At 40.6% G+C, this 25,749-nt stretch overlaps 1 protein-coding gene and 1 long non-coding RNA gene across 3 annotated transcripts in view; both read right to left on the reverse strand.

The window, feature by feature from the left end:
• Positions 1-25,749, reverse strand: part of LOC111647727 (anoctamin-1-like) — a 138,501-nt gene that overhangs the window by 49,452 nt on the left and 63,300 nt on the right. For both annotated transcript variants that reach the window (XM_087171550.1, XM_087171551.1), the window contains exons 10-12: positions 8,802-8,936; positions 6,371-6,531; positions 2,974-3,056 (exon numbers count right to left, since the gene is read on the reverse strand). In XM_087171550.1, the coding sequence (XP_087027676.1) occupies positions 2,974-3,056; positions 6,371-6,531; positions 8,802-8,936 (379 nt within the window). The remainder of the gene's footprint in view (positions 1-2,973; positions 3,057-6,370; positions 6,532-8,801; positions 8,937-25,749) is intronic.
• On the reverse strand, positions 24,098-25,690 carry LOC147817171 (uncharacterized). Its single transcript, XR_015436583.1, has 2 exons — positions 25,219-25,690; positions 24,098-25,123 (listed from the first exon to the last, which is right to left on the reverse strand). It is a non-coding gene; the product is annotated as an uncharacterized LOC147817171 (long non-coding RNA).

Genomic DNA, 25,749 nt, shown 5'->3' on the forward strand with positions numbered 1-25,749 from the left:
AGAAGAAGAGGGTCTTTAGATTGGGGGACAAGGAGGAGCTGCGCAGAGTCCAGAAGGAACTCAAACAGAAAATCAGGAAAGGGAAGGACTGTTACAGACAGAAACTGGAAGAGCGGCTGGTGCAGAATAACACCAGAGATGTCTGGAGTGGACTGCAGAACATCTCTGGCCACGGAAAAGGAGTAAGGAGAGACCTGAGCTGCGGCGACAAGAAATGGGCCGATGAACTGAATCTGTTCTTCAACAGATTTGATTCTGCCCCCTCCCCCCTTACCTGCCCTGCACCCTCTTCACACCTCCCTGGGCCAGCTCCCCCTCAACCCGCTACTTTCAACTCCCATTCACCTACAGCCCTCCCCTCCCCACCAATACAACTGCCCCCTCTCACCCCCCACCACCCCCATATCCTCACCTCAGTCATCTTCCACCCCCTTCTCCATAATAGTTGATCAGGTGAAGTGTCAACTTAAGAAGATCAAGACAAGGAAGGCCCCAGGTCCGGATGGCATCAGCCCCAGATTAGTGAAAGACTGTGCAGATCAGCTCTGTGGTGTGCTCATGCACTTGTTTAATCTGAGCCTGAGCCTGGAGAAAGTACCGGCCCTGTGGAAGACCTCCTGTGTGGTCCCGGTACCTAAAACCCAGCGCCCCAAGGAGCCTAACCATTTCAGGCCTGTTGTCTTGACCTCTCACCTGATGAAGACTTTGCATCATCCTGAGTCACGTGAGACCACTGGTGAGCACACAGCTGGACCCCCTGCAGTTTGCTTACCGGCCTAGTGTTGGGGTGGACGATGCAGTGATCTACCTACTGCATAGATCATTGCTACACCTGGAGGACAGTGGGAGCACTGTGAGGGTCATGTTTTTTGACTTTTCTAGTGCTTTCAACACGATCCTGCCGCCACTGCTCAGAGTGAAGCTGGAAAGTGTGGGAGTGGACCATTACCTGGCTGCATGGATGATAGACTACCTCACCAACAGACCACAGTACGTGAGGCTTCGTCACAGTGTGTCTGATGTGGTGTTCTGCAGTACAGGTGCCCCCCAGGGTACAGTGCTCTCCCCTTTTCTCTTCACCCTGTACACCTCGGACTTCACACACAACACCACGCACTGCCACGTCCAGAAGTTCTCTGACGACACAGCCATTGTTGGGTGTGTTTCAGAGGGAAATGAACTGGAATACAGGACAGTCATCAGGGACTTTGTCAGCTGGTGCAAGATCAACCAGCTTCAGCTTAATGCCAGCAAAACAAAGGAGATGATTGTGAACCCCAGGCGGAAGACATCCCACTTCACACCAGTGAACATCCAGGGACTGGACATCGAGGTGGTGGAAAACTACAAGTTCCTGGGGGTTCACCTAAACAACAAACTGGACTGGTCCACCAACACCCACGCTTTCTATAAGAAGGGTCAGAGTCGCCTTCACCTGCTGAGGAGACTGAGGTCCTTTGGTGTGTGTGGGGCTTTCCTCAGGACCTTCTACGACTCTGTGGTGGCCTCAGCCATCTACTTCCTGTGGTCTGCTGGAGAGGGGGCAGCACTGACAGGGATAGGCAGAGGCTCAACAAACTGATCCGGAAAGCGAGCTCTGTCCTGGGCTGCCCCCTAGACTCCATTGAGGAAGTAGGTGACAGGAGGATGTTAGCTAAGCTGCATCATGAACAATACCTCTCACCCTCTGCATGACACTGTAGGGTCTCTGAGTAGCTTCTTCAGCAGCAGACTTTTACATCCTCGGTGTGAGAAGGAGAGGTTCCGCAGGTCCTTCATTCCAGCAGCTGTCAGACTCCACAACTCCTGCTCTTCATGACCATGTGCAAACTTGCACTTTTTCATGTACATATCGTGTGTGTTGTGTATATTGTATTTATTAGTGTATATTGGTATAATTTTTGTTGTATATTTCCATAGATGTTTTATTCTATAGATGTTTATTTTCTGCTGTGGTAAATGAATTTCCCAGTTGTGGGATAAATAAAGTTAATCTAATCTAATCTAATGAAACATGAACTGTCTTAACTTTTTATAACCATGGATACTCCCTAATAAAACTTACTCTCAAACATCTTTGGTGGCATTTCTTTTATGTAAGCAATCCCTGCATAATAAAGTGATTTAGGTGATCTTGAAAAGTTAACTTATTTCCAAACCTTTCTTTTTCTTGACCTTGCAGACTTTGTTGTGGTGAGGTCACCTCGTTCCCAGTAGTATGAGGTTGCCCATTTAGTATAATAATGTGTGTGTACATTTAAAAAATGATAAATCAAAAATTTGTCCCACCGCCAAACATAAAAAAAAACACAAAGCACAAACCCATAAAACATTAAGGGTTAGACCATGCTGGATTGTGCTCGTAGCATTTTTTTTTTTAAACAATACAATATGAGCTTACTTTTTTTTTTTTAGATCAATGGGGTACTTTCATCAAAATATTTTTTTCAAAACTGTTGTTTAGTAAGAACTACACACATTTTGAGTGTGGTTTGCTGCAAGTTCCAAGCCATGAATCAGCAAATACAGCACAATGAGTTAGTATTTTAAGTATTTACCATGTTTCCCAGATAAGGCACATTTATTTGATTTGTTTGTGAAAGCCAGTCCTGGCACCAGCAGCTGTAACAGTGACAGCAGGCCAGAGGTATTATGGTGGAGTGTTTATGGCTACGTTTCCTCAAAATCTATTGGTTAATGTATTTATTTATCTTGAAAATCTGACTTACTACATCATGGAAAGGAGATACATGCAGAGAGATCAAGATCACATTACTGATGGTGATGTATTAATTCATTAGAATATGAAAATTTGCCCCCATTGTCAAAAATATTTATAGGAATGCTTATAGGAATCATAAATGTTGAATCATGTTTACTAGAGGTGATGGGGTTCTTCATGCAAGTGTAGTTCACATCTTCCTTTTCGTTTTCATTCTATTCATTCTCAGTGATGATTTTAGCACCACTTACCTCCTCATCTTCAAACCCCGTCAGGTCCCATTCATAGTTCAGTCTCATCTGCCTTCTCTTCCAATGCTCCATGAACATGGCAGCTTTGAACCAGAGAGAAAGATCCATCAAATACACAGAGACACTCAGACACTGAAATTCATGTATGATTCAGCTATAAATATAGACATTTCAGTGGCCAGGTGCATTGGATAGGGGAGACTGATAGTGATAGGTACAATAGAGTTCTGCAGGGATGACGTCTTTTTGTAGGCCAACCTGGATGTTAGCGTTACTATGGTTCCCTTGAAAAAAAGCCAATTGGTTTTTACATGGGCTTTTTTTGGATTACTGCAAAAATAATCTCGGTGACATGCATAAGCATAATTGATTTTTGAAGCCTAAATACAATCACTAATTGTAAAAAACAATTATTAGGCGAACAAACTACACCACAATCGCAGGACACCCACTAAAATTCCAACTTGTAGTTTGATTTAGCTCTGACCTCTTCTACAAAAGCCTTTCCTCTTACAAAGTTAGTGATAGTTTGTAAGAGCTTGAGTATAAACACACAGATCAGTTTTCATGTTCGATGTGATGACGTTAAATGTCCTCGACAACCTCTGTAGTCTCATTTAAGCACTTGAAAGCCACATTTTACATAATATTCTAGAACTATAGCCTCACATTCTAAAACTGAATCTCTGATATTCTAGAATTTTGCAATCTGCAAATGTGACTTAGCATTCTGGAATTGTAACAGGTCACTAGTTACTAGTTATAGAATGTTACAGTTCAAACAGTCATGGAGTTAACATTCTCAAATTTTAAATTTGAAAGCCACATTTCACATAAAATTTAAGGACTATGCACTTTTGCACTCACCGGCCACTTTATTAGGTACACCTGTTCAACTGCTCGTTAACACAAATATGTAATAGGCCAATCACATGGCAGCAACTCAATGCATTTAGGCACGTAGACATGGTCAAGATGATCTGCTGAAGTTAAAACCGAACATCAGAATGGTGATTTAAGTGAATTTGAACCTGGCATCATTGTTGGTGCCAGACGGACTGGTCTGAGTATTTCAGAAACTGCTGATCTACGGGGATTTTCACGCACAACCATCTCTAGGGTTTATAGAGAATGGTACGAAAAAGAGGAAATATCGAGTGAGTGGCAGTTCTCTGGGCGAATATGCCTTTCTGATGCCAGAGGTCAGAGGAGAATGGTCAGACTTGTTTGAGCTGATAGACAGGCAACAGTTACTCAAATAACCACTCGTTACAACCGAGGTATGCTGAAGAGCATCTCTGAACTCACAAGACGACAAACCTTGAAGCAGATGGGCTACAGCAGCAGAAGACCACACCAGGTGCCACCCCTTTCAGCTAAGAACAGGAAACTGAGGCCACAATACGCACAGGCTCACCAAAATTGGGCTAAAGAAGATTGGGAAAACGTTGCCTGGTCTGATGAGTCTCGATTTCTGCTGTGACATTCAGATGGTAGGGTCAGAATTTGGCTTAAACAACATGAAAGCATAGATCCATCCTGCCTTGTATCAACGGTTCAGGCTGGTGGTGGTGGTGTAATGGTGTGGGGGATATTTTCTAAGCAAACTTGGCCCTTAATACCAATTGAGCATTGTTTAAATGCCACAGCCTACCTTGTTGCTGACTATGTCCATCCCTTTATGATCACAGTGTACCCATCTTCTGATGGCTACTTCCAGTAGGATAATGCACCATTCACAAAGCTAAAATCATCCCAAACTGGTCTCTTGAACATGACAATGAGTTCACTGTACTCAAATAGCCTCCACAGTCACCAGATCTCAATCCAATAGAGCACCTTTGGGATATGGTGGAACGGGAGTTTTGCATCATGGATGTGCAGCCGGAAAATCTGTAGCAACTGCGTGATCCTATCACGTCAAGAAGGACCAAAAGGAATGTGTCCAGCCACAGTGTTGTGCATGAACTCATATTTTTGTGAACGCTGAACTGAGCGAATCAGTTTACAAATGATGAACGTGAACGTGAGTTGCATTCACTCTTCACATTTTATGACAGTTTTACGGCATGCTACATAACATCTCCATAGACACAGCCCAGCTTGGCTGGTGCTACCAGTACAGACATGGTTGTATTATAAGACCTTATAATATATCCATGCATATGCGCCAGGCGAACAATTTCTATAAAACTGAATGGGCTTCATTTTGACCCAGAATTCTAGAGCTGTAACAGTTCACACTTACTAGTTAAAGAATGTTACAGTTCAAACAGCCTGGGAGTGTAACTTAACATTCTGCAATTGTAACTTTGAAAGCCACATTTCACATAACATTCTAGAACTATACCTGATTCTAGAACAGAATCTTTGACATTCCAGAATGTTGGAATATGAAATTGTGAGACCTAAAGAAATCAGGACCGGGGTTTTTACTGGTGTATTTCAGTCATAGAATAAACGTGAAAATGTCTTGAGCTTGTGTTAACCACAGACCTTATTCCAGCCATTTAACCAAAAACCCATTCAGAAAATGCATAGACTTTGGGAAAAGGGAACGGGAAGTGGTAAAATGTGAACTAATATCTGGGGTTTAGGATTCTTTCCTTCGGCACTCAATAAGTACATGTTTAGGTAATATGGGTGAAGATACTGTAACTTGGTTAGGTAAATAACTAAAATAAGATGCCGCTTGGTAACACACTGACCATTGTTTGAATCGGGAAATAGGTAGGGGTAAGTGAAATAAGGAATAAGGGATATAGGTAGTGATAAATGAATTGAACAAACTGTTAGAAAGATTGCATTAAGTCATCAGGACCAATCAAATATGGCTACAAATCAACCAATCAAAATACGGCTACAAATCAACCAATCAGAATACAGCTACAAACCAATCAACTAATCACAGTACAACTACAAATCAACCAACCAATCAGAATACAGCTGCGAATTGACGAAACAGAATATGGCTATTAATCAACCAATCAGAATACAGCTGCAAAACAATCAATTGGAATATGGCTACAAATCAAGCAATTGAAATACAGCTATAAATCAACCAATCAGAAAACTAATATAAATCAACCAATTAGAAAAAGGCAGCAAATCAACCAATCAGAATGAAGCCACAAATCAACCAATTAGAATACAGTTGAAATTGAACTAACCAATCACAATACAATTACAAATCAACATACCAATCAGAATACACCTGCAAATTTTCAAATCAGAATACAGCTACAAATCAACCAATAACTACAAATTAATTAACTGGAATACAGCTATAAATCAATCAATCAGAATATGAATATAAATCAACCAATCAGAATACAGCTAAAAATCAACCAACCAATCACAATTATGTTTTAGAGTGAGCTGATGTGTGTTCACTCACCCCACAGAGCCATGAATATAGAGAAGAAAACAGTGGCAGGGTTGTCAAACAGGTGACTGGCCCGAGCCGTTCCACAGGCTGTACTAAGTTTCCAGTAGCTGCACACTCTGTCACAAAGAGGACACATGGTGATGTTGTTCTTTGGGTGGCAGATCTCCATGCTGGAAAACAGACAGACACACACACACACACACACACACACACACACATACACACACACACACACACACACACACACAATAATATATTACATACTGTATATGGATTGGATTCTGCTCGACTTTTGCTCAAATGTTCCTTAAGTGTAAGAATAAATTAATTCATTTTGAAACAAAATAGAAAAAAATGAATGATTGCCACACAAGTTAGGTTTCTCTTCAGTAGCAAAAGCTCACCATGTACAGCATGTACCATCAAGGCTGGGTCCATATTGTAGTGGCCCTGGGTTCGAGTCCAGCCCAGGCCCTTTGCTGCATGTTATACCCTCTTTCTACCCTGACTTACCTTTCTCTCTCTCACTGCGTCATAATAAAGGCAAAGATATAACTCAGAGAGAACATAAGAAAATGACCTCAGGGTTTTATTATATTGGTAATAACAACTCTTAAATTGGTGTCGCCCAGATCTGAAAATATTGTATGATTTACATTAGCTGTTATTCCTCCTGAAATGTTCATTTTGAACTTCCTGACACTGTGTGCACACAATGGAACTATTCTATAACAGACACACAGGAGGTCTGTTTTTTGTTACTGTGTGGTTGTGTGTCATGGTGACACTCTCACGTTAACACTTGTACTAAGTGTGTGTGGCATGTATCTGCGCTGGCTGCAAATATGTGCCGCCAGCATGTGTCATAATATCCTGTGGATGATGAGAAGCAGGAAGAAGTGGAAGCCCCAGTTTCTCAACTCATTCATCAAACCTTTTCCTTTGTCTCCCCCTCTGTCTAATTGTTCTTCTTGTTCTTTATCCACATTGATATTATTCAACTCTCATTTAATCACTTTGTCCATTATTGAGTCCTAATATTTAACTACTTAAAAGAGTAGTCTGACCTTTAGGGAATTATACTATTAGATGTTTTTACTTACAATAATTTGTGTTTTGCATATTTACAAAACGCTCCAACATCTGACTAAATAATAGTTTTTATTTCAAATTGTTTAAAAATGAATGCCACTTGTAGAGAAACAATATACTGGCTTTATACAGATGTTTGTCATTCATTTCTTTTTCAAACTTAGTTACCTTGACAGATTTAATTGCATATTTCTCCTAACAGATTTGTCATGTGTGTTTATGGGCACAGCTGTAATGTTATAATCCTACACTCCAGCAGAGATAGACAGAGAAAAGTCAGGCATCAGCGGAACGATAAAATGGTTTTTAGAATACAGTTAATGGCTACCGTGTAGTGTGGCAGTGCTACCTTAATGTAGGTCAGATCATTTTTACTCTGGACAGTTTACGGCAAAGATGATTGCACGGACTGCTGAGATTTCAGCTAACAGCAAGCATTCTAACGCTTACTCATTTATGGCTCTGGATATGATAGGTAGCATGATGCTTACTTCCAGTCATCTGTTCAACAGTTTTGAAACTAAAACAACCTCCAATGTGATGCTGTGCTGAATGAAGCTTTGTCTCCACTGGGATATTCTTTTCTTTTTTAGTATCAACTTTTCTCTGTGTATATATGAACATAATATTTATAGTTTTGTCTAATTTGAAACAAAGTACAGCTTGTTACATCTTATTAGTGTACTGTAAAATAAAGTGCGGACATATTCATATCCCCACACATGGAAGTTGGACATTTCGAAAATGGTTTGGGAAAGAGAAGGGAAGCTTCTGTAGCTGCTTCTCTGTCCTGCCAGAATGTTGTGGAGAGGAGGGTTGGTATTGTCTAAGATGGCCTCTATCTTAAATTGCATGCGTCTCTTCACAACAGTCCTGAGTAAGTCCACACTCCTGCCAAGCACAAACCCAGCCTTTTTAATCAGCTTGTCCAGTCTCTTTGTGTTCATGTTGGACATGCTGCAGAAGGGTGGGCCTAGACCTCCGAAAGTCGATGACCAACTCCTTGGTCTTAGGTGTTCAGAAAGAGGCAGTTCTTGTCACTCCATTCACTGAACAATAATATATGGAAAGCTTTACACATTACAGAGCTCATCTTTACTTCAGGGACAGAGCGCTAATAAAGCTTCCAGTGAGATTTCAAATCATTTCATGTTAGATTTCTCTGCAGAACCTCAGATCTCTGGGATTGGTGATGCTTTAATAACCAATGAGACTGATGTTCCTGCACATCAAGGCACGGAATGTTCAATATGCTGTGGCAATTTAATGTGCTGATAATCAAGTTGTCAAATCAAAATAGCTGACAGATCTTGCTGAACTTTGTGTTTGTAAGTGTGCGTGTGTTTACCTTGGTATATTGTCATCGACTGTTGCACATCCATACAGAAAGACAATAACTCCCACTAGAGAGGCAGGAATCAGCATCTGGGTATACAGGCCCAACCAGGCGAAGTACAGACCAATCTTCTCACCAAAATACTTCCTGAACAACACACAAAAATGTAATTTGTATTGATTTTTCAGACAAAACTATCATCTTGGGATCAGGACTTTTGAATTGCACTGATTTGCTTGTCCAGGTTTGTCGAATTCCAAAGGTAAAATGAATAAAATTCAGACATAAATAGCCCTGTGTTAAAACAGTTCAGGGGCTGTGGTTATGTTGCTTAAGGTACTGGTTAGACAATTAGTCCAGGTGCAGTAAAAAACTTGTTTCAAGGCACTGCACCAAGTTTGTAATACTCACAGAGAGGACTTTACAAGTCTCAGGGTATCTGCACACACTCGGCTGTTTCAGAGCTAAATATGACATGACTTTAAAATCACTAATGACAATACAGTGTAGTCCACTCTGAAGCACTGCAGTAGGCTGTGCATGGATTTTTTCGATAATGTTGCTCCACATGCTGCTACCAACTGGCTACACAAGTGTAATACAACTCCGAAAATGACTTATTTCCCTTTGCCTAATTGCTAGGACTTAATGGCACTGTTCCTGTGGACCCCAGGAAGAGTAGTAAAAGACTCAAGTGTTCTTCACTTCATGAACAAAAATGTAATTGTTCATGGTGCACACTGTTACCTTTAGAGAAAATGGCGAGATCAGAATGGGAGCCTGTGCAGATCCAGCACAACCTTATGGTAAATAACCAAAGAATTTTTCAAAACCAGAAAAGGTGTGAGAAAACTGCTAAAACAAGAAGGGATACAAGGTATGTATAACATTTTTAAAAAGTCTAGTTGAATTGTTTTTGCTGCCTTTTTTTTTGTATTGATGGATGATTTTTTCTAACTTTTCATAGGTCTGAGAGAGGTGTGTTACAGCAGTTAGTACCAGTGCAGGAATCGGCTACTGTATCCCCTGGCAAGGCGGCGGTCGAGACAGCTCAAGCTGTTGAAGCGCTTCAAAGGGAGCTGGACAGGGCAACTTGGGCGCATGTGGAGTTGGAGACACAGTCTGCAGACCATTTCAATGAGTTTGAACAACAGCAACTAGATAACGTTCGATCATTTTTTCAAAATGATGGCTGGTTGAATAATAGAGCCAGTACACCGGTGACACATTACAGCTCGGGGATACACTGAATTTGCTTGATGAGACTGTACAGTCACAGGCAAACAGTGATATTCTCCATATGGTGCCCACGTGTCTTAGGCAGGGAGTAGAGTTCAAAAACTCAGAAGAGTTGCTTGATTTAAGCACTATTTATGGCCTATGTTTAGAGCTAAGTAAGAGAGAGAGGGCAGATACAGGTCAGGGACATGCCTGCTTTTATAATTCCCGAATCGCAGCAACGTATTGATTTGAGAGAGATTGATCTCGCTGATCCGGAGGAGATACCAGATAAAGGCTGTCTGATGTTATTGATCGTGCGTTAGAGGTTTGACCAGCCAATAGTGTTTTAAATGTTGTTACGTGTCAGGCAAGGGCAGGCTGTTTGTTTTTGTTTTTTCTCTCTCTCTCTGTCTCTGTCTCTCTCTCTCTGTCTCTCTCTCACTTGGTTTCCCATCAGATGCTGATTGGTGATTGGGCTCTCCCTGAGCAGACTAGTGGAGGATGTCTTATTGAGCCCATGGCTGTCCCAGTGGCCAATCATCTGCCTCGAATCCTCCAATAAAAAGGGAGCCTGAAGAAGGAGATCGCTCTCTTTTCATTCTTCCTGATAGTAGAGAGCCTGCCAGTTGTGTTATGGATATGGGATGTACTGAAGGTATGTGGAGGGAGGAAGGAGGTAGGTAAGTTGGAGTACCCTGTACATCTCAACACGCAGTTTTCCTTTGTCTACAAACATTAGGTTAGTGGTGGGTGCCACCCGCTGTATTGTTTAGGAGGCTCTTGTTTTAGATTAGGTAGACAGGTTTTCTTTTGTGTTTTTTTGTTCAGTAGAGGAAGATAGCTGAGGCCTCATTTTGTTTAATTCTGTTCATTTATTTGGCACACCACCTTTGTCACTTCCTCCCCCACATGTGACTTCCTTGTTGAGACCTTCAGGTTGCAAATAAACTACCTTCCAGAACTCCTTGACTCATTTTCACTTCTTGATGTGTCATGTTACGGTTCCTGCCACCCCTAGCACCAACTAAGGGACGTAACAATGTAGTATTGAGAGGTCCATCCCTGGCCAGCGACATACAGACTATTTTAAATTCGGACAATTAATATAATGCAGACTTGTTTATGGAAGAAATTTCACAAGTCTTACAAAGCAATGACACCTCGTTGACTGACGACGAATTGGAATTTATTGTTATGGTGGCACAGAATAGAAGCAGCGGTGCATGTCTGAAATTGGGGTAAGATGAGATTTTAGCAAAGAAAGTGCACTTTCTGTACAACCCTAACAATAGTGGTAACAACAATATGTGTTTCTCTCTCTGCCTAGTGCATTTTGCCGATGCTGCCATGCCCCACTCTGGGGATTGGAATATGCTAAACAACTGCACAGGGCTGTGGGATTTGATCACATGCACAAAGTATCTCTCTTTAATGTCGGCAAATTTGAGAAACACCTCGGTGTGAAAATTATAGTATTCCACCAAACTTGCTGCGCATAAACGGCTGCAGTGTTTTCAAACAACCGAAATCCCCAACACACAGACAATTTGGCTATATCTACATGACGACCACTATTATTTGATTGAAAATCGGACAGGTTTTTTTCTGGGGCTTGGTATGTCTGTCAGTATTGTTACAAAACATATGAAAGTCCGCTCTACCACATTTGTAAGCATAGGTGCAATGTGAGCTTTACAGAGTGTCATAACCACCAGGGCAAAAGCATAAAATGTCCCGACTGTAAGTGCATTTGCAAATCACATCACTGTTTTACCCAACATAAATGAAAACAGACCAAACATAATGTAATACCCTGTGACACACTGAGGTACTGGTACTTTTGTGTGTGCAATGGACATGGAGGGAAACAAGTTTTGTTTCAACACATTAAAATGTGTGAGTGCCTTCATAAAACACTACAAGCGCCCGAAATACAGCGGATATACATTCATTGCACATAACGCGTCTGGTTTTGATAATTACATACTGTTGGAATACTTTGTCAAACATGGAATCGCACCCATGGTGATGATGAGGTAGCAGGGTCATTCTCATGTATGACAAAGCATTGCGACAGTGGTGGATTGATTTGTTTAGCTTCCTACCCATGCACCTGTCAAAAACACTGGCAGCCTTAGGATTCGAGGATCTGGAGAAAGGCTAGTTACCCCAAATATTTAACACCAGCCCCAATGAATATTACGTAGGGCCCTACCCAAATCCTTCCTACTATGGGTATAGCAGTATGAGTGAGTGCCAGAAAGAGAAATTTATGAAGTGGAAATTCGACGCTACTGTATCAATGATGTGGAGGTGTTGCGCAAAGCATGTACAATTTACGGAGAAGCATTTCTCAAATGGACACAGATTGACCCATTCGCTTTCACCACTTTGGCATCTAACTTTATGGGTGTATTCAAAATCCTGTTTCTCCCCAAAGACACGCTGGCGCTCACGTATGAAGGTGCGTACATAGAGCAGAATAAGGTGTATTCAGATGTGTCTATGCAGTGGCTTGAATATCTGGCTCATACAGAAAACATATAAAAGATAAAAAACACACTCAGTGGTGGTGAACAGCAATTTGGGCCATAATTTGTGGACGGGTACGATGCCTCTGCAAATAGGTGTTATGAATTTGCTGGCTGCTTCCTTCACGGATGCGTCAAATGTCATGTGCAGTGTCATTTACAGTCCACCAAGGTCCCTTATGGCGAGCTATACAGTATGTTCAAAGAGAAAATAGCTGCTTGGAAAGAGGTCTACAGGTTGTTGTGATGTGGGAATATGAATGACGGGAATTAACAAAGTCAGACCTATCAGTCCAAACATTTCAAACCAGCTACAAAAAGACAGAAAGGCTCAACCCCAGAAACCGCTGTTTTGCGGTCGTAAAAAACGCGATGAAGTTACACCATGAGGTCACAAATGATGAAAAGATTAATTATTTTGACTTCACCAGTTTGTACCCGACTGTTAAATTGAAAAAAGGTTACCCTGTTGGCCACCCCAGATTATCCGTCGCAATTTCAAACCCATTAGTAATTATTTTGGGCTTGTAAAGTGCACTGTGCTCCCACCAAGAGGTCTGTACCACCCTGTTCTGCCCTATAAGTGTAGCAACAAGCTCATGTTCCCATTGTGCTGCAGGTGTGCTGATGATCCGAACCAGACCGGTGAATGCAGGTACTGCAACGGTGAGAGAAAGCTGTCTGGCACATGGGTGTCATTTGAGCTTGAAAAAGCGCTTCAAAAGTGGTATCAGATTGTGCACATTGATGAAGTGTGGCATTTTCCCAACAAGACAAATACTTTGTTTAAAGTCTATGGCTATACCAATTGTGTGAAAACACCTGAAGAGCATTAAAAATACATAGAGTATTTGGAAAAGGAGGGCATCGGGTTAGATCCTTATAAAATCCGCCTTAACAAGGCTGTCAGGGGCTGCAACAAACTGCTCCTAAACTCACTGTGGAGTCGGTTTAGCATGCAAAACAACATGCCATCATGTAAGTTGATTACAGAACCAGTAAGATTTACACAACTAATGTTCAGCGACCATTATGATATGCGGCAGTTCTGTTTCATCTCGGATGATGTGGCTATGGTGCAGTGGTGTATTGCGGTAGGGGGTCCAGGATAAGAAATGTAAATGTCTTTATAGGAGCCATGACAATGGCCTATGCCAGGCTCATGCTATATGACATATTGGACAAGCTGCAGCAACAGGTTTTGTATTGTGACACAGACTCTGTAGTTTTTTCCTCACGGCCAGGCAAGTGGGTCTCACCCCTGTGTCCATACCTGGGAGATTTGTCAGACGAGCTCAACGATGGTGGTGGCGGCCCTGAAGAAGATTACATCATAGAGTTTGGGTCAGGGTCCAAAGTGCTATGCCTATCACACACTGCATGGCAAGACACAAGTAAAATGCAAAGGCGTAACACTGAATGCCAAAATTGGATTGCCTGAATCTCTGTGTGATGATGTACTGCTACCCCCAGACAAAAACAATCTGTTTATAATAGACAATTTAATGAATTACGCTAGTAATAATATAGAAGTACAAAACGTCTTTACCAAATATGTACATCATAGAAATCTCAGCTGTAAATAATTAGTTCAAAATTTATTTATTCAAGGTAAGGCTAGTGGAACTATTAGTTTAAATACCAACTACCTTGTTTTGTTTAAAAACCCTAGGGATAAATATACAATACAAAATATTTTTTAGAGGCCAGCCACAGGGGCTGCCTATAGGTATCTCCTTATAGATTATAAAGCCAAGACACCAGATTATTTAAGACTCAGAACGTCTTTGCTTTCAGATCAACCGGTTGTCTACATCCCTAAAAAGCAGAAGGGGTAATATTGTCATGTGTGCAAGAAATCTGGCCCTGTTGGAGTTATATAAATCACAGCCGAGTGTCTTCGTCTTCGTCGTCATTTCGAGACCCATGGGATGGACTATGTTTTTAAAAACATTGGCCGGTTTGAATATACCACTATCTGCTATCCCAAATACTCAAGTACGCCGTGTTATTTCTGAATTTAAAGGGGGTGATGACTAGGCTAATGAAGCGAGTTTTATGACCCATGACAGCTCAGACACTTTATTATGTACAGAATATATCATCCTTTGAAAATGTTTTTTAAAAACATTGTATATTGTATAATGTGTTCTTGTTTTTTTTAATGTAGCAAGACAGAATGAATGAATGAATGTATTTTTTATGCTACATAAATGTACTAATGACAGAACTGTGTCTGTTTCATTTTTATATGTGCTTTTAAACTATGTGAAACATGAATAAAGAAGAAAGGTCTTGATAAATGATCATGTTCTCATTTGTTTTATTTGAAAATTATCATTGTTACAAGTAGTTTAACTTTATTTTCCATATTGTACAGATGTAAAATGATTTCTGTGGCATACACCGGGTAATCTTTTGTTGACAAATCGACAAATTGCATCATTGCAGTCAGGTGGGTTGCCAAAACTGTCAAAAAAATATCCTTGTTTGTGTTTTGTAATATAAATAGCCAACCAATGCTCACCAAGCATGTTAGACGGATGTGCTTGTGTATTTTGGTAATTGATCGCATGCATACACTCCCAAGAAATTTACCATTAATAATTATTTTTACAATAATACTAGTTAATTATATTGTATTAGTTTTTAATTGTAGTCCAGTAGTACCTGTCTCCTATTTGATATCTCAATAAATGAATCAAAAACAAAATAAAATATCAGATTAACTGTGCAAAGCAATGGTGTTCTGAAGCGGACTTCCAGCCTCACATCGCCTGTCCAGCAACACATTCCCTGAACATCATTCATCGGGCGCCAGGTTGAAACAGAATAAGGTGTAGCCCGCACCAAAATCTTGACTTATGGCCAACGATCTGTCTTTTAGACGACGTCTGGTGGTCAGGATCAGCTTGTAATACTCTCTTGTCTACTGTCCTCTGAAAAAGCAGTTAAAACGGATTTGCTGGGTTAGACTTTCCATCTGCGTACAGACATATAAAATCAACAAATCCGACTATAACGAATTTAGGGATCTGTCTGATGTAAAGATTTTCTTGGTTGCAAACCCTTGTTCCTGTGGGTATGGAAAAAGTTTTCAAAGACACTCTGTCTATAGCATATTTAGCATTAGCATGTTGTAGAGCCCTGCTGTGCTCCAGCCTGTCAGTAGGTGCAACAGAAACCTTCTGGCTGATATAATCTCAACGCTGTATTGTGTATTTGCAGCAGTCATTAGAGAGAATTCATCTTTTGATCGTATAATTTTCAGAAAAATGTCAACACCATTAAGCAATAGTTTTTCTTGATATAACAACTCAGCGTGTATTGGCGCACTTAATTATACGGTTCTGCTGTTCCCAGTGTAACAAAACAAGCCCCTGGTTGTGTCCATTTATGGATGTAGCATTCATGCTGGTATCTTTATAAAATAGAACTACATGTCTAGTGTGTGTTTTCCATAGTTGATCAAACATTCAATTATCCCGCAATATGGATATGTACTGTATGGATATGGATATGTAAGCCTGCCCCATATCAACCTGTGAGAACAGCGTGCATCCGGGATATTTTATAAAGCCTACATCTGCAACATTAGGCAGGTTTGGCCCGTCATCATTTGTGATTCTCACGCGCGTAAACATTTAGGTGTCATTCAAATCGAGATAATCACTAGCCGATGTGTAAAACTCCAGAGGACCTTTTCAACAGGGATTTCAACAAATGTGGATTTTTCAATAGAAGTCTAAATAGATCCAGCTCAGTTTCACACATTCTTCTGACTGATTATGAATATGAGCCATGGTTATTTTGTGAAAAAAACAACAACTTCGGTTGATGGCTGACTTCTTTTTGACACCTTTGCTTGTTTTGGCAGCTGTTTTACGTCATTTAGACAAGGGGAGGCTGCATTCCCGTCAACGCGGGGGTCTTTTTAATGGTCTTCAGGTGTATACCACCAATCGATACCGTATTTCTCGCAATGTAGACACCACATCCACCACAATGTTTGTGGCGGCTGTTTTCAAATAAGGTTTAGCCAAGCTGAACCCTCTTTATAACAAGGGTACGGTCATACCAAATAGATATAGAAATATACCTCCTAACCCTTTACCATATTGTGTACTTGTTCCAATAAATCCCCTTAATTCTCTCGCCTGATTCATATAATATGACACATATCTGGAGTCATCACGGTTGTATGGCGTGTGCGCCATTTTTCATCCACCACTTGGAAATAATGCTTCACTGGTCTGAAATGTAATTTGATGATTACTATGAGAAGGGTATATACTGGTTTTGGTCATTTTTCAATGAGATCTCAATATCATCAATGGTTGATTTAGAGAGCGATGTGTAGTGTGGCTTGTCATAAGTCAGAGTTGGCATATGCCGAGGAGCGGCACAGAGTTGATAATCCACAAAGTTGCTATGAACAAATATAGTATAACTTCCACCGTGAATGTCGGCGGGGTAAGGAGCGGTAGACCTTCCTAAAATGAGAAGTTGACTGTATCACAAACGGGCGCCCCGGATCGAATCCCAGTATTTCTGTCAGCCGTCCTTTAAACGTTATAGAGGTTCCTTCTGACCCCGAAAAATAAATAAGATTTGTAATATTGTTGTATTGCAAACTTATGTGGGATGTTGCCTGGTGTGTGAGGCATTTAGAATTAAATTCTTTAACCATTCTAGGTATAGAATCATAAAAACTGATAGAGAAACAGTCAATGTCTGCTGTGTTTTAGAATTATATACTATCACATCGGCATCTTCTGCTGTAAAATTTGGCCAGACCCTGGGATATTTGAGCTCGATAAATCCCACCTCATATGGCTTGTGTGCCTTTCAATGCTTCACCAGCAATCCGTTAGTCTATACAAAGGGGGATGTCTGGCTATGTGCTCTTTCACTGTGAAAAAGTCATCCGTTTGTTCGTAACATTTCCTAAACACACCTGAGTTTTGATATTCTCACAGTATCCTAGACACTGTATTTAAAGGATATAGCTCTCTGCAGTTTCAATTTGTACAAGTTGTTAAAGACATCCTTCCCATTGTCTTTATTCACGGCGATTGGCGGTATCTTTATTGATCTATGGTATGACTTGTTGTAGGCGTCAACGAGGTCATTGGCAACATTAACGTATCTGCGTGAATTAACAGATGTTAAATACCTCCACATTCGAGTCTTGAAGGTTCTGTTGAAGCGTTCCACTACACTGGCTTTTGTCTCGTTTGATGTTGAAAAATGCATGATTTTATGCTGATCCATTAGTTGTTGAAATTGTTGACCCATGCATACTTAGAAAATACATCAATACATGGCGTGGAGGGTATACACATCTTGCCCCAATAAATAATGTTTAATATCACGCAGCTTTGGTGTCACTCCTGTACAATCTCTGACCGCATTGCGCAGCTTATGCACACCTCCAAGACCCCTCGGGTGAGAGGGATCGTAATAGATCTTTTGCAACGTGTTTTCCATGATTGATTTGAAACACAAATGACCGTGTCATGTTTGTAACAATACATTTTATTTATTATTATTATTTTTCTACCTGTGCTAATCAGTGTAAAACATTGTCACACAAAAGAAAAAAAATGAGTAAAATATACAATGTTTGTTACAAAACCTTTTACTTATTTTTACTACGTATGCTAATCACAGAATAAAAAACTATCTAAAATGATTAAACAGAAAAAAAACAATGTGTGGCGCATTGCTTTCAGTCCTCCTCTAACCCTCTCCAATAGTCACCAACCATTCGAATTTGCGCTACTTTCATAAAGTCATCGCAGATCATGTTATCATACATTTCTTTTATTTTGTCAGAGGTGCTCTCTGCAGCATCTCCCACTCAGTCCTCCGAGCCTTTGATGCCATTTGCTCAGTCCAGAGTCTTTGCATAAAGGCTATCAAAGTGGCGCTCATAGAAACACCCAGTGATCTCCATCAGACACTGGTGGTGTTTCTGGCTGGGCAGACTGATCTGGCAGCCATAGCAGTTCTCTTCCCAAAACGTATACACAATACTGTTAGGTAAGTGGAAAATGCTGATTTTGGCATCCAAGAACTTCTTAGACTGTGCTTCAGTCATGTTATTGTCGAGAGCAGAGCTGACCCCCACTGTATCGTGTGAATCGGCAGGGGGTGGTGATGGAGACACTGGAGATATCGGGGTGTCCTGATCATCAGAGATGGAGGAGGAGATGGGGATGATCGAGGTGATGGGGGAGGTGTCCAGGAGGGCTGAGAAGGAGAAGTTGGAGGAGATGGTGTTGATGATGATACTGAAGGCGGTGACCAGGATGGTTGTGATAGAGGAACCCTACTGCACAGGGTGTTGTCTGATATTCAGCAGAATAAATGTACCCATTTACCCCCTTGAACTCTATCTTAAAACCATCCGAAGGCTCTACACGTCTCTTTTTGCGTTGAGGTGCATCCGGTTTGGCTTAAGCACACATAGTGTGATAGTGATGTCCTGTTTTCCGTTGTTAGGCATGTTTTTGCTAAAAAAGCGTCCTCTTCTTCTGCTGGTCTGAAAAAAAAAAGCTGTTAAAATGATTACAGTTGAACAGTCACAATCACAATCAAAACCGACCAACTAGGAGGTGCATGAGCAATTGACGTAAACAAATAAAACATTAAACCGATAAAAAAAAATCTCCCTAAATCTGAAAAAATACACCTTCACACATACAAACGTCAGCTAACCCTTTATTTTTCCTCCTACACCAAATCCTATGCAGAATACAAAATAGAGGAAAAAACAACACAAAATAGCTAAAGTATTTCATTTAATCTATAATCAAACAATTAACAGGAAAAAGTATACATACCTTATGTGCACAGGACGATGGCAGGTATCGGGGGTGCGGCTTATTGGACTGTGGGCGGGGTTATGGGAGGAGTCACCAGCACATCTCGTTCAAGCGCTCTCTTCCAATTAGTGTAACCACGTTTTGTGAATATATCCTCTTGTTCGGAATTGGAAACACCAAATTTGTGACAGGCAAAGCAAAAGCAGGCATCACGAGAGACAGAATATTATAGTCATGGCTGAGACAGGTACAAGCCAGCACTAAAGCTTCTCACAGTTTGTCCATTTGGGATAACTACTTAAAATTGGCTGGGATGGACTATCCATATTCAAGTCAGGAGCGGACATGGCAGAGCTGGAGGATGGTGTGTCTGGATTTTGTGGAGGACGGAAGTTTGCTGACCCCGACACCAAGTCAGTAACACTTTGCTCGGTGCTGTTAAATGTGCTGAGCTTGACAGTGGAGGCAGCATGCACTGGGGTTGAGGTGGGTGCCTGTTTTTTAATGAGCCACCTATCCATGCTGGACGATTTACCTAGCGAGCAAAATAAAACTAATCATGTTAGCCTTCTGTAAAAATATTTTATACCCAACAAGCCAATTCCTGTGACTAGCAACAAATCAGCTATAGCTAGCCTGGAGCTGGCTAGCTAGCTAGCTAATCACTAAACCAATAGCCACCAAGTGAGCTGGTAACTTAAAAGAAATATGCAGCTTGCAAAACGTGCAAACTCAACTGAAACTATACAAGACTACTAATACAACTTAAAAGAATCAAAGGTATTACCAGTTTAAATTGGATTGCAGCTAGCTACAAACAGGTCTTGCAGTTCACTTAACCGCGTCTGTACCGCATGTGTGAAGAAGCGTCATGGTTTGGCGATAATGTAAAGGAGGAGCCCTGACTAAGCACACCCACACCCACAAAATGGCCAATATGAAAGAGGTGCATTTTTTGATAATCAATGACAAAACTATGAACGCTCAAAAAAATATCAATGAGTGATCTTTTCAGAGTTTTCATTGGATGGGCAGATGATTCTTCTGGGTGGACAAGGCTTAGCTCTGGGTGGGCAATGCCCACCCCAACTCATCCGTAGACACTCCCCTGCTCCACGCACAGTTCGGTTCAGTTCACTTGTTAGCCAGGGAGTTGATATTTCTTGGTATATCTCCATCTCCTAGCCAGCTTAGCCCCTGCTCTGGTACACTTTAAAGCCAGAAGTTCTGCCTTCATGTACATTATTTTCTCCATCGTCATACGAAACGACGACATAGAATAAAAACCGCCAATCGACAAACGAATTCTAATATACACAAATATATTATACAAATATATTGGAGAAAAAAAACTACAATCAACGCGGACTTGCTGCCACGTTGCCAGTGCAACATTCAAACGTGAAGACTACAGACTTTGAAAAATATAGTCATATCAGCCAAACTGAGTGAGCAAAGTTATGAAGAACTGACTAAGGCACTCAAATCCTCCAAAGTATTGATCATGTGACTTGTTTCATGGATGATATCGATCACTTGTGTTCAAGAGAGGATCACCTGCACAAACTGGAGGAAGTTTTGTGTCGTCTGGAGAAGAACAATGTAAGGGCCAAGGTGTCAAAATTTAAATTCATGTCTGAAAGAGTTGAGTATTTGGGACACATTGTGGACAGAGAAGGACTCCATCCGACTGAGGAGAAGGTAGAAGCCAAAATAAATGTTACGAGTCCCACTAATGTTTTGGAAATCCTTCCTCGGACTGGTGAACTATTATGGCAGATTTATGAAAAAGCGCTCAACTCAGCTGCAACCCTTGCACGTACTGCTAAAAAAACAAACAATTTGGAAGTGGACATCTGAATGTGAGGAAGCATTCAAAGATTCAAAGAAACAACTACTATAGAGCACAGCAATAGTTCACTATGATACCAGTAAGCCAGTGGGGCTAGCCTGTCACGCATTACCTTATGGTGTCGGCAGTCATCTCAAACGTGATGGAGAACGGAGGAAAAGACCACAGCATTTGTGTCTCAATAAGATCTTACAGTAGACCTTTCTAAACCTTGAAAAGAAATGAATGTGGGGAAGGTGAATCCAGCAGTCAATATAGAGTTAATGAACATAGTCTTTTTCACCAAAACACTTTCCATTATAATTGTCTCATTTTTGATTTTATTTTCTTCCTCCTGTGTGCTGTGAGTCTGTGTGTGTATGTGTGGATGCTCTCAGCATGATGACGAAGGAATGTACGCTAAGTTTTTAAACATTCATAAGGGTGATTATTTGTGATGTGAATGTAACCAAACTGCTCGTCTGTTCTTAGTAATATCTAATTTGTTCAACAAAACTTTTATAAAGATTTGAGTTTTTGAGAATTAAGTTTTTTAACATATGATAGTTTAGTCTTCCTGCGAAGGTAAGAAAATAAACAGAACTCAGTCATTTCTTTTTCAACAGTTCTTTTTTTTATTTTGTTTTCATCAGGGATAACAAGCACCCTTGAGATGCACATGCAGCTCGTGTCATTTTATTATTGTCGATTTTTCTCGTTTTAGTTGTTTTTGAGAGTTTTCATTATTGTGTCTGTTCAGTCAGTGCAGTTGAATGTTTTTTGTTGTTGTGGGGGCTGATGGATGATCCATGGATGTTTTGATATACCAGTTGATGTGGTGTTTAGTTGTGAATTTCTATTTTTTATTGTATAAGTTGTGGACGATTAGTTTTCTGATTATCTATTTGAATTTGGTTTTTGTCCATTAATTGATTTATTCATTTTAATGTTTTTCTCTAATTTGTATTCCTAATATGTTTATTTTTTTACATATTTATTTTATTTATTTAGTTTATTTCAGTTTATTGTTTGTTTTGTTGTTATGTTGCTTTTTTATATATTATTATATTTATTTATTTTTAGAGTCGCTAAAGAGAAGGCAAAAAACAAGAAAAGACGTTTTCAAGATGGTTGAATGGATAATAAGCACTGTTGAGACACACATGCAGCTCACATGTATTTTTATTAAATACAGTAAAAAAGATTAAATACCCAGTCTTGTCTCCTGCAATCATTGTCACCACAGAACACAACGCAACCCCGGCTGTTTAGTAGCATGTACGGGTTACATAAGGAGACAAATCAGGCACACCTGTGAGCTGGGGGCAGGCAGAATGGAGGAGAGAGTGACTTAGAGGGGAAATATTATGCAAAATGCACTTTTCCATGGTTTTCTATCAGTAATATGTGTCCCCGGCCTGTCTACAAACCCCCCAAACATGAGAAAAGTCCATCCTCTCCGTCTTTTGCTTGCTCCCCCTTTCAGAAAATGTGTGCTCACACAGGCCAATTGGAGATTTTCCCTTGATGTCGTCATGAAGGGAAATAACACCTCCCCCCAGGTGGGTGACACTCCCCGAGCTAGGTGTGTGTTCCGCCCTCTCAGTCCGCCTTCCAGCCGCTATCGTTTATTCCCTCACATCACCGGCTCCGGTAAAACTATGTCGAAGGTACGAGCGATGCACGCTAGTTGCTCGGTTGTTGACTGTACAAACCAACACAGAAGTCTTTTACCCCCTACGTCTGAGGATCCGAAGACCCAGCGGATTTGTTTTATTTTATTTTTGATGGAAATGTACCGTGAAATGGTTAACCTGCTACAACCCCTAAAGTGTTGTAGCGGGCTAACCATTTCACGTTGGACTGCTTTCTCAACCATCAGCACCGACTGTCCGAGACCCAACTTCAAACTTGGGAGCTGTAAGTTTCACCATTTTATGTTGCTTTACTGTATGTTCACGAGAGCCTGTTGCGTATGTTGTTAGCATGGCAGCTAACGTGGCTAACGTTTAGCGTCGTCGACACGCAGCCGGGTATAGCCGGGTACAGATTGTATGCAATTCTTCTGCTTGGTATCGCCGTGTGACATTGATTAGAGCCACTCTGTTAAATGTATTATACTTTAAAGGCGTTTTAGCTGTCTGTAAAGTAAAGCCAGCAAAATTCGGACTAAAAATAGGCTCGTAGTGATTAGCATAGGTGTCCGGGCTTGTTTATTAGTGCTGTGAAAGTTATTATTGAGAGTCATGCCTTATGATGGCCGTTTGAACGTTTATATCATGTTTACAGATACAGTGCCTGTAGGGAATATCTAGATAAGCGCAGAGTTAAGGGGATATGTCCAAGGGGATAGTCTATAATACACATTTTTTGCATTTTGCACATATAGTGAGCTATTTGCAGCATTTACAAGCTATTGACAACCCAATTTACACATAATTGAGTGCATTTGTTGTTATCATTTTTGCACTGCTTGCAACTGTTGCCATAACTACTGCCTCTGTTTCCTCTGTTCAGGCCAGAACATCAAGTGCATCTATACAGCTTCCTGCAACAAGGGATTGTTGCATGCCAGACTGACGCACTGTAGGCACACAGTTATCCTTGAAGACTCTTCAGCCTCACATCAGAAGTACAGGTCTGTAGCCATCTGAAGTGCATCTACTTTTGATAAACCTAACAGTCATTTATCAGTCTTGGAATAATGTGCAGGTAAATGAAGCTGTGGTTACGTAGAACTTGTGAGAGTGTGTAGGCTAAGGTTTCTGTCAACATTCACATTTTTGATTTTCTCTTTACTGTACCTCCAGACTCTACCTGCCATGTACTACAATGAAAATGCTGACCGACCACAAGCCCAAACAAAAGAAGGGTTCAAGGTCCAATTTCCAAAGGTGTGTTATATTATTTTATTTTTCAACCAAAAAATGTTTTGTACACATTGTATTAAGTATTGCACGTATAATGTTATGACAGTTCCATCAACAACAAAATACAGTAAAGAAAATGTCAGGAGGTAGTTAGAAACAGACTTTCAGTCATTGTTTTGTAAACCACAAAAAAAGTGAAAAATGTAAACAAAATCTTATAGGGAATGTGGTGGACCTCATATTTGAAAAAGTCTTTGTTGACCTGGGACCATACACAGAAGCGGCTTTGGCCATCCCCATCCCAGAGGACCTCACTGCACAGTTCGAGCGGCCTGAGAAGGAGGAGGTCATATCCAGCTATGTGTTCTATCATGGGCCAGTCTAAAACCCACGTACTGGGGCATGTGGCGTCAGGAAACACGGCATGGATGTGTAGGACCAGGCAGGCTGGAATGACGACCCGGATTCTGCGACCAAGGAAGCCCCAGCACCAGCTCACAAAGCTCCTATAGGCTAGATACCTGTACTGACTAAAACAACTGGACAGGGCATTTAGTCTTGCAAACATATATCTATGTTGTGTCTCACAATTTTTTTTTATGGATCCAGTGAATCCTACAGTTTTTTTATTATCACTGATTATAAGTTCCTCATTTGATGTAAATAAATGCTTGATTGTTACTAAAGAAATGACTCCTCTGAATTCATATATTATATGCACACTATCTGCTGATAGAAGAACTTTACAAATCAAAGAGCAGCTAAACTAATTTATTTGAGGGTGTGTTACTCTATTTGTGGTGTGTTATTACCATTGTAAAATGATGTGCACTGAAGTAAAACAAGACTGCCTAACATTTTTTATTTAGATTGAAACTATATGTTTTTACAAAGAAGCAAAACGTACTGGTGTATTCCTCTCAACCGTAAAGGACCATAGTCAGTGCGGTACATGTTGCAGGCAGAACACATTGAGGCAGAGCGGCTCCAACCCAGGACGGTCTACCATACATGGTAAATCTCCCTCGATCTCCCATAGCCGTCTGGTAACCTACAGTGAATTGCAAATGGTAAATGCTATGGTTTATTATTAATGTAATGTAATCAAAACAAATTACTGATTCGTTTGTCCAGTGAGAATGCTACCTGTGGTATCTCCTAGCAGCAGATGTTCTCAGCTTCTGTGGGCATGGTTGCACAGTTTCCACAGGAGCACCTGTCCAAAATATAGAGAAAAATGGAAACATTCACCAAAATATAAAGCTTGTGAAATTCAAACACTGACAGACAGTGGAGCTAAGGTGGGTAAGAAGTAAGCTTGGCTACATATCAAGCACATATAACATAGATAATTTATAACATGACACTTATTGCATATAATGTGGAGCTTGACAACAGTAGTGTAGAAAACTGCACAGTTTTGTCTGACTAAAGATTACTGTTGCTGTCAGACATGTTTATGCTGATTTACAGCTTTCATTGTAATACACAAAATAAATTTACTACATAAAGGAAGATGTTATGATGAGCATCTCTGCTCAAAACATGGAGAAAAATGATTTACTTTGTCAGCATCTATTAAAATATCTGACTAGTACTGACATTGAACACCTGTAGCAGTCCACATGCAACAAACATTTTCAGACTGTAAAAGTATATCTAAGGAGGCATGACAGA

Source organism: Seriola lalandi, unplaced genomic scaffold (assembly GCF_002814215.2).
Source record: "Seriola lalandi dorsalis isolate HSWRI2012SDOR001 ecotype SW California unplaced genomic scaffold, Sedor1 jcf7180002055008, whole genome shotgun sequence".
Classification (NCBI taxonomy): Eukaryota; Metazoa; Chordata; class Actinopteri; order Carangiformes; family Carangidae; genus Seriola; species Seriola lalandi.